Source organism: Lepisosteus oculatus, chromosome 10 (genome assembly GCF_040954835.1).
Source record: "Lepisosteus oculatus isolate fLepOcu1 chromosome 10, fLepOcu1.hap2, whole genome shotgun sequence".
Lineage (NCBI taxonomy): Eukaryota > Metazoa > Chordata > Actinopteri > Semionotiformes > Lepisosteidae > Lepisosteus > Lepisosteus oculatus.
Genome location: NC_090705.1, coordinates 23,365,840 through 23,379,397, shown reverse-complemented (window position 1 = coordinate 23,379,397; position 13,558 = coordinate 23,365,840). Strand labels below are relative to the sequence as shown.

At 39.9% G+C, this 13,558-nt stretch overlaps 1 protein-coding gene across 6 annotated transcripts in view; it reads right to left on the bottom strand.

The window, feature by feature from the left end:
* galnt1 (UDP-N-acetyl-alpha-D-galactosamine:polypeptide N-acetylgalactosaminyltransferase 1) overlaps nucleotides 1-13,558 on the bottom strand; it is a 202,288-nt gene that overhangs the window by 20,221 nt on the left and 168,509 nt on the right. For all 6 annotated transcript variants that reach the window (XM_069195001.1, XM_069195002.1, XM_069195004.1 and 3 more), the window contains 2 exons: nucleotides 9,174-9,291; nucleotides 8,057-8,237 (listed from right to left, as the gene is read on the bottom strand). In XM_069195001.1, coding sequence (XP_069051102.1) covers nucleotides 8,057-8,237; nucleotides 9,174-9,291 — 299 coding nt within the window. The remainder of the gene's footprint in view (nucleotides 1-8,056; nucleotides 8,238-9,173; nucleotides 9,292-13,558) is intronic.

Here is a 13,558-nt window from a genome sequence, read left to right as displayed (position 1 = left end):
AGTCTCCTTTCACTGGCTTAATTCCTAAGGTTCAACACAAGGCCTCTGACTGTGAAAACAGCTAACAGACCTGCCTGTGTTAGGAAAGCACAGAGTTAAGTTTGACTGGACATAGTGGACTCGCTCACACAAAAGTTCCGTTCAAGGTTAACTGTGGGCTGGCAGGTTGCGGCAATCAATTTCTTTTCCAGCACTGAACACATTTGTGGATCCAGCATCCCTATGGGATGCTATAATTAGTTCTGGTTAACAAGAAACTTTCAGATCTCCTTAAATCATTAAAAACATCTCCAACTTCCTCAATATTACAACTATTTACTAACTTCTTTCACTTCACTAATTTGCATGACACACCACAAGGATTGTACTGTAGACAGTCTAGCGATGGTCATACTAGCTGCTTTTAAGTGTGGCGTGCAGACCAGTTTTTAGTGGGATACAAGGAACCTTTCAGTATGCCAGACTGAGTCAAATGGAGTAATTTCTGATCTTCAGTATGTAACATACAGTGCGTGAAAAATGTTCTGCCATATATTCCTCAGGATAAAACATTCTTGTGTCTTTGGCAACATGTGAAAAAAAAAATCTGCAAAAAATAAACACCTCACACTAGGCCAGCTACCAGCAACAACCCCAGTAGCCGGTAAACGTGATTGCATCCAATACATCAATAATCCAGTAGTTCTAAATAGCCCAGTACAGTAGTTCAAAATAATCCACAAAATTCACTGCAAGAATAATAACACAATACCAAGATGCTAAAATAGAATTTAATAGCAAAAAAAAAAACCCAAAACATTGAAATCGAAATCAAAAAGAGGAGAGGCCACCACAGTTCAACAGCACTCCCTTGTCCCAAACTACAAATCGGGAGACGACGGTATTCACTGTTTTCCTCTGACAGTCCAAAACACACGGGTGTCTGCATCTGTTCAGTTAAAATCGCTTTATTTCTGTTTCGGAGACGAACACTAACACACAGCTCAGCTCATGCCCCCAGCCGTAGGGCAAGACCAGTCTGGAGTGTGAGGACATGACTTCTGTGCCTTGACACTCGCTGGCCACTTGTAATATCACTGCTTTACAGTGCACTTAGAAACCTACATTTTGTGGTCAGAGAATAAAGGAATTGCAGTGGCATGGTATCAAAGATATGAGATTCTTGAAATCAAACTGGATTTGGTTAAACCAATGTTTAGAAATATCTGACAACTTTGTTCCTAGATCACACAAGGTGTTCCCACTGATGATCCAGCAAGGAGAAGGACAGCTTGCACAGACAGACTGGACATCTGGCCTTCAGGGATGTCCCCATTACAAATCGCCATCCTTTGGGATGAAGATATCTGAATAAATGCAAGAAATCCTAATTGTTATCCCTAAGCCAGCCATATCACCCAATTCTCTGAGACAACTGTACAACTACAGTAGTTAATATGTAAGGAATGAAAGAGAAGTATATACCTTTTTCACAATTTCAAATGTAGCAGCACGGTCCCAATGAGAGACGACAGGCTGAAAGATGTGAAGTTGATCATTACTAAAGACATCACATTTGACGGAAGTAGCACCTAATGCTTATTTGGACCAAAAAAGTTTACCTTTTGACACAACTTGTGAAGGAAAAAAAAACTGCAAGATTTTTTGAGGCACAGCATAGAATCTCAATAAAAAAGAAAATAGGATAGATGATTTATTGTCAACATTATTTAAGATATGAAAAATGAGAGTACGTAGATATATCATAATCTACACAGCTGATGTCAGCTGTGAGACAGCAAATCCTGGAAGAGCGGTTATCGTGAGTTTATTAGCCAACAAAACACTCTAAAGAATACCAAATAATACTTCATTCTGTAGGCATAATCTTTTTGTTTAACGTGATCATAAAGTTAAAATTCAGGGCACAGCACATACAACATATACTTAAGGGGCCAAACATAAACGTTAAATAGGTTTACTTATTCATTTAAGATAAATATTCATGGTTACTTGCTCTACATTTTAATTTATGCCCATAGCCAGTCCTGACAGGATTTGAAACAGAAACTCTCTGCTATTCCATTTCTTTCCTGAATGTGAAAGAGGTGGTTAGTAGAAAGTAACTGCAAGAGACTCCTCTTATCTGTCAAATGTGAAGACTGAGGAGACACAACCCATGAAACCTTGACTCCAACAGAGAAAGGCATTTTCAGGCTGAACGGGTTTCTATTGGCATATAATTGATGGAGGAGTGAAGGGCCCTAATGAAAAGGCAATGATAAGCTCTTATTGATCAGGTGATGTCCAGAGAATGAGGGAAAGGAAAATGGCACCAGTCTTCTATATTGCAGATCAGCAACACTCAAGGGAGCCCTCCATAAACACCTCTCCAATCATGCAAGATGAGCTCCATGTGAGCTTCATGTCAATATTCTTTCTTCCATGAAGTGTAGGAGATGTACGGCTGTCTTCAAGGCATATTAAGGTCTAATATTGTTTGGAAGTAGTTAATGCAGTTCAATAGATCACAGGCAAATTTGCAGCTTTAATGTTATCCTGACACTATGGGTGTCTGTCTGAGCACAAAAATATAATTACATTATTTTATATATACAATAATAATATATACATACATTATTATCACAGCACAATCTCCTCCATTCATTTCCTAACTGCTTTATCTAATACAGGGACGTGGGGGAGCCGGGGCCTCACATGACCAGCAACAGGCGCGAGGCAAGATACACCCTGCATGGGAAGCCAGTCCATCGCAGGCCAGACACAGACCAACACTCAGACCAGGGCCAGTTTTCCCAGGACCCCATTAACCTACCAGCATGTCTTTGGAGTGTGGGAGGAAACCCACACAAACACAGGGAGAACATAAAAATGCCAATGCTAACCACTGTGCCAATGTGTCACCCAAAACATGTTATTTTTGTGGTCATTAGGTTAAGGTAAAATGAAGGATTTCACTGGTGACATTGACGCTTAGAGCTGTGAAACATTCTTAATAAACTGATATTTATGTCTTAACTTAAAACTTGCCTACTATGACATTGTAAATTCACAATTATTTATCTCTGATCTGGCCTACCAACAACACTTTGAAAAATCCCGAAGGAGCTATATTTCCCCTTAAAGCTGCCCGATGCCTCACTGATGTGATAATACAGTAATATTTCTTCCGGCTCAGTTTCTACAATATGTGACTTAATTCTAACCTAACACATCTAATCTGTGTTACTGAAGATAAACAGGATATACATTTATTTTTGTTCTCATTTATTTGAGCCTGAGGAATTTTGGTTACCTTAAAAAAATGTACATAAAGAACAGATGACTGTAAGGTTTTTCTTTCACCTCACTGCAAACCTTGACCACAAGTTGATTGAAGCAAACAACAAACAAGTAATACAGTACAGCCTTGTTAAATTAAATCCTGCCTGAAAATGAATGCAGTGGAAAATGGACAGGGCAGGCAGGAAAGACAACAAGTGGTTGGGAAGCATGCTACACATCTATTGTTTAATTTTCGTGCTAGTGTCATCTCCCCAACCATGACACGACACGTCTGGAATATCACAAAGGTGACTACAGCTGAAGTGCTCGCCTCAGAGGCATCCCAAGATTCCTTCATTATTTGAACACCTGAAGGCAGTGGCACGCAGAGGTAACTCTTCCACATTGGCAAGGTTAATAGAGGCTCTGTACCATGAAATTACTATCACTCCACTGGGCAGGCTTTGTGCCGTCGCCAGGGCTGCTACTCCTCTCCTTAAGGTCACTGCAGTAACATACTGTCACACAGCTAATGGGTTTCTTACATCTGTCACTGAGAAACAGTGTCCTCTTGTACCTACTGTATTATATGGAATAAGAATGTGAAAATCCTGTATCTGTACATTAAAGACATTTGATTAAAGAAGCCTCTTAACAAAATAGTTGGTTTATTTTTAAACAAGAAGCTCACAATCTATGCTCAGAAAGGCTTGTAGAGATATTACAGAGAAAATCAGATTCGTTACATTACAGATGAAGCGATTCCTAGCTGCAGTGATCCTGCCCAGTCAGGGAAGACCACAGCACGGTGCTCGTTGGTCAGCAACCTGCTCCACCCGACAGCGGATGGTTCAAGGAGCTCCGATTTGTATTTGCAACTGCAAAGAAAATCATCTTGATTACTGCCCAGAGAGTATACAGACTGTACAACGGCCTTCACCCTCTCATGCCATTGTTGTTGCTATACACACCTCAGGAAAAAGTGAACTTTTTACTGACACTTTTGGATTAAGCCACACAGTTTGGGAATGTGTTCTTGGTTGGTTTTGTTATCCGCTACAATACAGCAGCAGGCTGAGCAGTGCAGCAGACTGTGTAGGCCCTGAGGGCAGTTTACAAATCAAGCAGCTTTGCTGTCCTGTCATAACTCCACACTACTGTTATAACCCAAATGGCAGGCGTATCTGCCTGTATGAACTTCTACCAGACAGGGCAATTCATTTCGCAGACCTTTTCTCCCAATCAAAGATAAGAATGCCTTTACAATAATGCCACAGCCAAAACACACCTCACAGCAGCTGCTTTACACAAACACACAGCTACACCACAGGAACTACACGGAGAGATAAAGTTCGGCAAAGTGTTTTCTCAAATTTCACAAATTTTGTTTAAAAAAAAACTAGAGCTGGCCTGAACTTATGACAACTGTTTTTTCCTTAAAATGACCACAGGATATTTTTTCGTGCCAAACGCCTGTTTCTGTTTCTGATTTGTAACTGAAGCACGTTCAATTAAGGAATCAAACCTTGCACATCGACCTCAGCCAAGAACTTGTTTCAGCCAAGAATTTATGCCTCTATTTCAATAAATAATTTATTGGCTGGCCTAGGTTCTATGTTAGCTCCTCCTCATGTCCACATGGTGTGTATCACTCATCTCAAATCCCCATTTGTTTTGATTCAGTTTGCTCCCAGGAGCACAGGATCACCTCCTGCAGTACTTTCTTGAAAGCTTTTGGGTTTCATTCCAAAAATATTTATAAGTTTTCATTGTGAGAGTGGAAACAGATGAAGACAAATAGACAGCAACGGATCAAACGTTTTTTTCATGTTTTCTAAAGTACACGCCAAAATTGTAAATTGTGAAATCAAGCAAAAAGATGTGTTTTCTATATCGTTGCACCATGTATTGGTTCACCAACCAACAAAACAATAACTTGAATGATTCCAAACTTCTGGTGTGAACATTTGTTTTCATCAAAGCTGTCTGCTTTAATAACATATCCAAGTTCTTAGACCAGTCTGTTTTTCGAAGGTATGGAGTTTCAGGCACTGCTAGACTATTCCCACAGCTGCTTTTCAGTTTTTCTGACATCAGTTTTTTAACTTATCGATGACATTTATCCTACGAGGGATCTCAGGGGTCCCCACCATATTTTCCACAGTGTCTGTTTAGATAAGTAATTAGGGTCACACACTTTTAAAAGTCTGTCTTCTAACCTTTTTTTTTTTTACTGCAATTATAACAATCAAACTTTAAAAACAGAGCCGAGCGCTTCTGCACTGAGCTTGGGACCAAAAACAGGACCATGTTAAAAAAAGGGGATTGCTGCTGTGGAGCTGGTCCGGAGAAGATCAGCCTGATACATGCCAGGCTTAGAGGAATGAACTACACTGACAGGCTGAAAGGAATGAGTCTTTTAAGTTTTGAGCAAAGACGAGTAAGAGGGGTCCTGATCAAAGCATTCTCAAATCCTCAATGGCATTGACAACCCCATGGACGTCTTCAGAATCAACAGTGAAACGTGAACAAGTGGACAAGTAGAAGCACATGAAAACATCTATATGCAAAGGGTTGTGGCAGCATGGAATGAGCTAACTAGCCTTGTTATTGAAGCCAATACTTTACTACTAAGCTACTAAGATCCAAATGGATTAGATGGGTCGATTGGCCCCCTGTTTGCTACTTTTCTTATCTGCCTATCAATTAATTTCATTATCAGCCTGCAGACTGCAGAGACAGAATACACATTAGGCATCATCTGAAGTCTCCCTTTAATAGCCTAGTAGATTATTTATTCATTTTTGCATATATGTCTGAATGAAATAGGACATTTCTGTGATAATGCACAGTACTATGAATTGGCTTCATTACTCTGCTCTCCTCCCCACTGATAGCTGATGTGTGGTGAGCGGCGTTCTGGCGCACTATGGCTGCCATCACATCATCCAGGTGGATGCTGCACATTGGTGGTGGTGGAGGGGAGTCCCCATTACCTGTAAAGCGCTTTGAGTGGAGTGTCCAGAAAAGCGCTATATGAGTGTAAGCAATTATTATTATTATAGCTATACATGTAATAGTTAAAATAAAATATAGAACTGGGAAAAAGTATTAAATATTAAACTTAAAATAAGTAAAATGCTATGCATAGCTGCAGACTAATTAAAGGACTTAAAGACATGGTTTTCTACAGTAAATCTGAATTAGAAGAAATTAAGGTAACAAGATGAACTGTATGATACAGAACGAGGACAAAAAGCGGTACAGTGCTTTGCTTCTATGCTTTCTAGGGAATAATGAGTGATCATGAGGTGGTAAGAAACTTTAAGTATTGGTTTCTCAAGCAAAAATATTCTAAAAACTCCAGAGTAATATGTTCACTTTTGGAAGCCCCCTCACTCTATGCACGAGATAATGTCTTACGTTTAACTGTGATGGACTGTTCTGGATCCCTGGCAGGTATGTGACCTAGGTCAGCTTCCCAGTGTGTGTCCTGTTTGCTCAGCAGTGGGGTACGAAGGTGGCTGGCTGCCGCAGAGCATGGAATCTGACACTGCTGTTTATTTCAGGCTTCCTGCATTATTCATTCCTTAGATGAGGCACTGCCTAGGTCAACGCCTGATAACAATAAGTATTATTGGCACAGATATTAATATCCATTATCCAAAGTGTACAGCTCAAAGCCAGCTTCTTTCTGGAGCTGAGGCCTTCAGAATTCTTAATTATCCCATTCTTGTCATGTGACTAACAATTATAATAAAAAACAAAACAGTACTTCAGATAAACACAGATACCACTCTCTGAAGGACTCAATGGAGCTATCAGATATCATAATTATAGCATGACTGACGGGCTGTTGGGACGCTGAGCTCGGCCTCTATATAATAGATGGAAAGGTCAGATGTCAAAAGCAGCTCCCTCATTAACTAAAGGTGACTTGTGTCCCAATTACAACTATCCGGTGTTTGTGGTACTTCTTAAAGCCTTTAAGGTAGAAGATGCAGTTCCTTAAAAGGGCCTTTCCCTTTTATACTCTGTAACTTACATTTCTAAAGTGCTTCTCGCTAAATTTTGTTTAGGATTCTATTGATTTCACAGCTATGAAACACTTGACATGGAACATGAAACCCAGTCCCCTTGGGGTTGTTTAATCTGACATTACAACGAAATAATGCCATGTCTGTACACAATGTAGACTACTAACTTTGGATACGATTATTTTGTTGGTTTCAAATTAAAAAAAAAGCTCAGCATGAACCAGGTGGGATTATTTAAATGACCCTAACAGCTTTGGAGACTCACTGATTGCCAAGCTCATGGAAAATTAATTTAATATACGGATGCTAAATTATACGAATTGTACCACCTGTTACATGTTTTCTTGAATCTCATGTGGTGGCCACTAATTCAGCTCCACTGGGCTTAGACGCCCATCAGATCCAAAAGAAGACTGCAGATTCTGCGCATTGACAAAATGAAAAGGCAACAAGAGTAAATAGCTGGTAACAAGTTACTCAGAGGCTTTGACATGCCCCAGGTTCCAATCTGCGACCAAAAAGCTCGACCTGCACTTAAGTGATTGAAACACTCCGGAGGCCCAGATCTAGTTTTTTTCAAAGCAAGATAACCTCCAGACTAACTCTATGGATCTCAATTTAAAAAATAAGATACACAAATGAAATGTCTTCATTTCTTTTGCCAAAAAGCAGATCTGTTTCTTGCTACACTTGTACCGATACACTCATTCCGCTGGCTCTGCAAGCCACACTGAAGGAGAGCAGTGGGACCTCACCCGGCGAGATGATATAGAAGAAGTTCTTGAACTCGTCCATCCAGACCTCGGCCAGCCGCCGGTTGTTCTTGTTGATGATCTGGCCCGTGCCGCCAGGAAAGGTGTAGGGAGTGGCCTTGCGGAAGACGTGGCCCACGTGGGAACAGGTCACGATCTCCAGAGTCCCCCCACACTGCCAGATCTGCACAGATGCAAGCGCACACACACACACCAGTGGATACGTGTAGACAGGTCTAGTCATCATCAAGAGGTCACCAGCAACATACAGTACATACACTGGGTCAGACACAGGCTGGGAGACGCAGAACTGAATTACAATGGATGAAAATCAATATCTTAAACATTTGTAAACTTGTTACATTGTCTCAAAATTAATACAAAAAGGTCCTTGGCATTGGCTATTCACTAATAAGATAAAGGGCTGTCAGATATCCAAAATGACGCCTTTTTGAAGAGAGTGCTAGGACAGGCACAGATGTTTAAGTGCTCCAGTGTTTGCAGGCCATTTCACAAGCACCCAGATAAAGCTCCATCAGTAGCTCACTCGTCTGCACACTCATATGAAATCTGTGGCAGACAGCTGTGCAGTACAGATGGGGACAAATGCCTGCACAATGCTTTCAGAGAACATGTGGTGTTCAAAACCTCATCCTTTCTGAAGAATTATGAAGTGTGACTTTGATGTTTGTCAGTTCCAGTAAACTAATAAAGCACTTTGTCACCAATTCCCGTAATTTAAAAATAGGAAAATTAAGACCATGGATATTCTACATCAATAGCAATATAATGAAATATTAATTTGATATATAGTTAGGAACATTAACCATAAACCTGAGAGCATACAAGTACAGACAAGTGTAACCATTCTCATTTAGACTTCATGGAGATGCCTTCAACTATACCAAGACTCCAGAAGATTTTCTAACTTCTCAGATGTCTGAGGAATCTCATTTTGCTGGCAAAATTCTGCGATCGCACCAAACATGTGGGTTCATTTACTCACTGACAGTGCTGACTCTCTTGATGATGAAGGCAAGAAGAGAAAGTCTCATGAGTCTCATGCACTCTGCATTCACCCTCTGCCTGAAGTAATAATAAGCTCCTGAACAAGTCTTACCCTAAAGGAGATCTCCAGGTTCTCCCCTCCCCAGATGTCCATGCCTGCATCGTAGGTGCCAATCTCCTGGAAGTAGTCCCTGTCGATGGAGAAGAGGCCTCCTGCCATTGTGGGTGTCCTGATGGCACAAATAATATAAAGGGTCATAGCCAGGGCACAGAACCATTGGCTAAATACAGCATAAAGCTTGCCTGGCTCAGAGCTGCACTGCACTACTCATCACACACGCAGACCTCTCTCCTGGAAAGAAGCAGACCTTTGCCAAAAATGGCTACAAACCATCGTTGGTTTCAGCGTGATCTTAGTCGCCTTGTCTGCATAGCAGCTTCGCAAAATCAAACACTCAAACTCCACACAAAGAGACACATTGATTCTGGTTAAATAGCAGCCTTACAAAACACAGTGTAGCCATGGAGGAAGCATGAATACGTTTTTGAAGGGTAAGCTGAGGTTTGACAATGTTAAAAGAAATATGACAGGAAATTACAAGGGTAGAGACATTTACAAAAGTCCTTCATGTTATGTTCTGTCAGTTTGTCAATTCTGTGCAGATTTGAGACGTATACATTATATTTACCCAAGAAAACTCCTCCGAAATTATTCAGGCTGTCCAGTGCATAGTAATATGATGTAACTTTTGTGATAAAAACAATTATTTGACATGAATATTACCAATAATGCCCCTAATGTGGTTAGAGGAGCACAATTCAAATCACATGGATCCTGGTTTAGATTTACTGGATTAGACAAAGAAACTGCTGATCCATATCCTGTATCAAATTATTGTACCCCACTATACACTGATTCACAAATACCCTGCCAGTTTCACCATGCCAAAATTCAGTTACCGTTCCCTTATGTTTTGCAAGAAAATGGCTCCAATGATCAGGTCAGAGGACAGCAGACACCAAACTCATGGAAATACTTTACATTGTTACTGTACAACTAACATTCAATTTACTGTATATGTTCTGCTTATAGCATGTGAATAGTGTTTTATAGTTTAGTTCCAAATTCATTCTATATTATACAGTTTGTATGAAACAAGAATGGAAAGTGTCAGAGTTTACAAAGCAGAGCTTCAGGAAAGTCATATTTCTACTGTGCAGAGTTAAAAAATATGTAAGATTAGTGTTCTGAAAAGAAGGACTGAGCATAAAGGATACTGAAAGCTAGAAAACTTTCCTCAGAAATCCAGGCTTGTGAAGTCAGTAGCTACTGTACCTGCAACTTCATGCCTCCTACAAGATGATCACAATTGTCACTGACGAAGCATTGCTTAGCTGCAGATACAGACTGGTCATTGTATCTGATTAATTCCTTCGGAAGTGACTGAATCTGTCAGTGCAGTCAACACATCACTGATGAATACAGGACGTGATTGCAGTGTGAGGAGCTTTCAGGGTACATTAACATCTACTTAATTAATGAATACCTAATGAAGAACCAAGTTCTTTAATGAAATCAGATACCAGGATCATCGCTGTCATTAAGAGCCATTCACATCGGACATGGAACAGCATGGTAAGGTGACAGGTGACAAGCAGATTCTCTCCATTCACGTTGAAGGTGGCAGGAGTATTGGCACTTAGGTGGCTCATTGTTGTCACTGCTGTTGTGATGCAAACTGGCGTGACAAGATAACAATACATTTCAGATAATGAGCTTTTCCACTCCGATTACACCATCAACAACAGAAAAAAAGATGGAACAGTCATCAGAAACTGAGAAATCCTAAAACAAGACCAAATCATGAAAATTATAAGCGTTACTTCCAGATGTTCTCTCGCTGTTCACTATATTTATTTAAATTCACTATCTTTCATCCATCCATGGATGTTCTAAGTGGTTTATCCAATTCAGGGGCACGGAGGAGCTGAAACTTATCCTAGCAAGCATTGGGAGCAAGGCAGGATACCCCCTGGATGGGACGCCATCCCATCAGAGCACAAGTTTTAATTCTAAGCTTTAATTCTGGATTATTTAATTCTAAGTATTAAGCCATTTTGACTCCTCATCAAATTTTGGTGATCGTGTGCGTCGGAGGGGGTGAAGAAACAAGTAAACCTTGGTTCTTCCTAGCTGATGACATGGCAAATGAAAAAATTCACTCTGGCATAGGAAATAATTCCCCATGCCACCCATGTAGCTTCTGTACTGCATCCTGTGTAAAAACTGAGGTAGACTATAAAGCAGAAAAGAAAACCCTGGGCAGCAAGCCGCATGATCCATGGCAGTTTCTAGAAGATATCTGAAGTGGGCCCACAGGTTCCGCAGTGGTTACGCTTCACAACATTAAAATAAACAAATATACCCCAAAAGATCATTCACCTACAGTTTTACTCCATTCTCCAATACCTCTCTCACATATAGGAGATGTGAAGCCATCAGTGCCAGAACTGAAGTGTGTTCATGTACATATTTCTCTGTGAAAATTGTGTAGCATTACACAGGTGTACCCCTTCAGTGGCAAGAGGTGAGATGCTGTTCAGGTATTCATGGTTGGATATCGACCATCAAGAAAGAGCAAGCCCTGACTTCTCAGTCTGAACTAGGAATGTTTTATTCACTAATACAAAACATCCAGTTGGAAGTACCGCTTCAACTGATGATCATCAGTGCAGTCAAGTTATAAAAATATCCTCCAGCGCTGCAATCACTGACCCCTTGAATAAACGAATGGCAGGCCGAGTTTGAATCCTTCTTGATTTTCTGATGGTCAATCTGACCAAAAAAGCAGTGAAATGACACAGAAGCAGCCAATTTTAGGGGAATAACATTAAAAACTGGATATTGGAGACAGCAGGGTTAGTGCAGTTCTTTTGCAGCCACAATGCCCAGTTACTGATTACAGTACGCCTCCTCCTCATCACAGCTGCATATTTCATTTGGGAATTGTGCGCCACACTGGGAGCCAATGTTAACTAAAGTAGTCCGAGCTGTGGTCATTAAGGCACCAGCTAACAAATTTCCAACCCAGTGCAATGCTGGCTTTTGCAACATAAAAATCATTTCATATTACACAAAGTATCAAAAGAACTACAAATGTGACGCTAATATTTTTTTACTGAAAGATCCCAGGTTCTTTGGCCTCTCTTTGGTAGAGAACAGTTTAATGGCTGTTATCAACAGTTACTTTTTCTATGAACAAAACCAGGCACACAGTACATTTCATGAGGAGGAAGGCTGGATTTGTTTGGCAAGACTGGGGCAGAGTGCTTAAGGCACACTACTGCTGTTTATGCCCTGAAGACCCAAACACACAATATTTAGCATTCAGAACTACCTACTAAGTTTGTTAAGCTCCAGTTTGGTGAGACAGAAATTTGTACTGTCAAGGCACTTTAAACAGGTACATTAACCTTGGAAAACTAAAAACATTAGTGCAATATAGTGTGAGATTCACTGAAGCATGTGGTTAAAAGCTAAGAGATTACAGGTTGTTTAAATAGGTGCTGGGATGAATCAGTTATAAAATAATCTGGAAGTCTTCAAGGTTTGATTAAATAAATAAACATCCTCTGCTTAGCCAGGGTTTACAATGACACACAAGTTTATATAGTTTTCCATGTGTATGAGAGTCTAAATAAATTGAGCTGTTTTCCTATCTTTTCATTCAAGCTTTTCATTAATACAATTTAAAAAAATTGTGAATAAATACTATATAATATATAATAATGTATAACAGTATAAAAAAGTAGTAATAGTCTTTAGATTCTTTTATGGTCAATTCTTAGTAAATGGATTTGAGAATCCTTTTGATGGGATTGAATCATGACATAGTGTAGAATGACAGACAGTATGGTAGAAATAGCAGTGGAGACTAACGCAGAATATGTAAGACCAATGTCTGGCCTAATCACTGAAGCCTGTTATGTGCTCTAGAAGGGTCAAATACAGCTGTTGCTTCAACCACAGCTAACAGGAAGGCAGACAAATTGTGGAAGCAAAATGGAAGCAGATATAGAACATAATATAGAAAAGTCTTTATGGATGATGTTATGAGATCATCTACGTATGTGAGGTGGATTGACTTTGATGTTACTAGAACAGAACACAGGGTCCTGTAATCAATTAACTACAACAAGCCAGATGCACTCATGGTCTTTTGATAATATGCCACACTGGTGTCTCGCCACAAGAGAGTATATGCTAATAGACCAAAATTAAATTGAGACACCAGAATCAAACCATGTAATTACTACTTCAGAGCTGCACTATTTCAAACAAGGATGAATTCCATTTTTTTCATGTTCATATCATAGAATTCTGTTTCATATAAAAAGATATTTCTTGTGCTGCATCCATAATGAAATCTATTTATCTCTGTGATAGATAGTGTTTGCTATTGTGTTAGTGAGTGTTGTCCAGAGAAAATCAGGTCT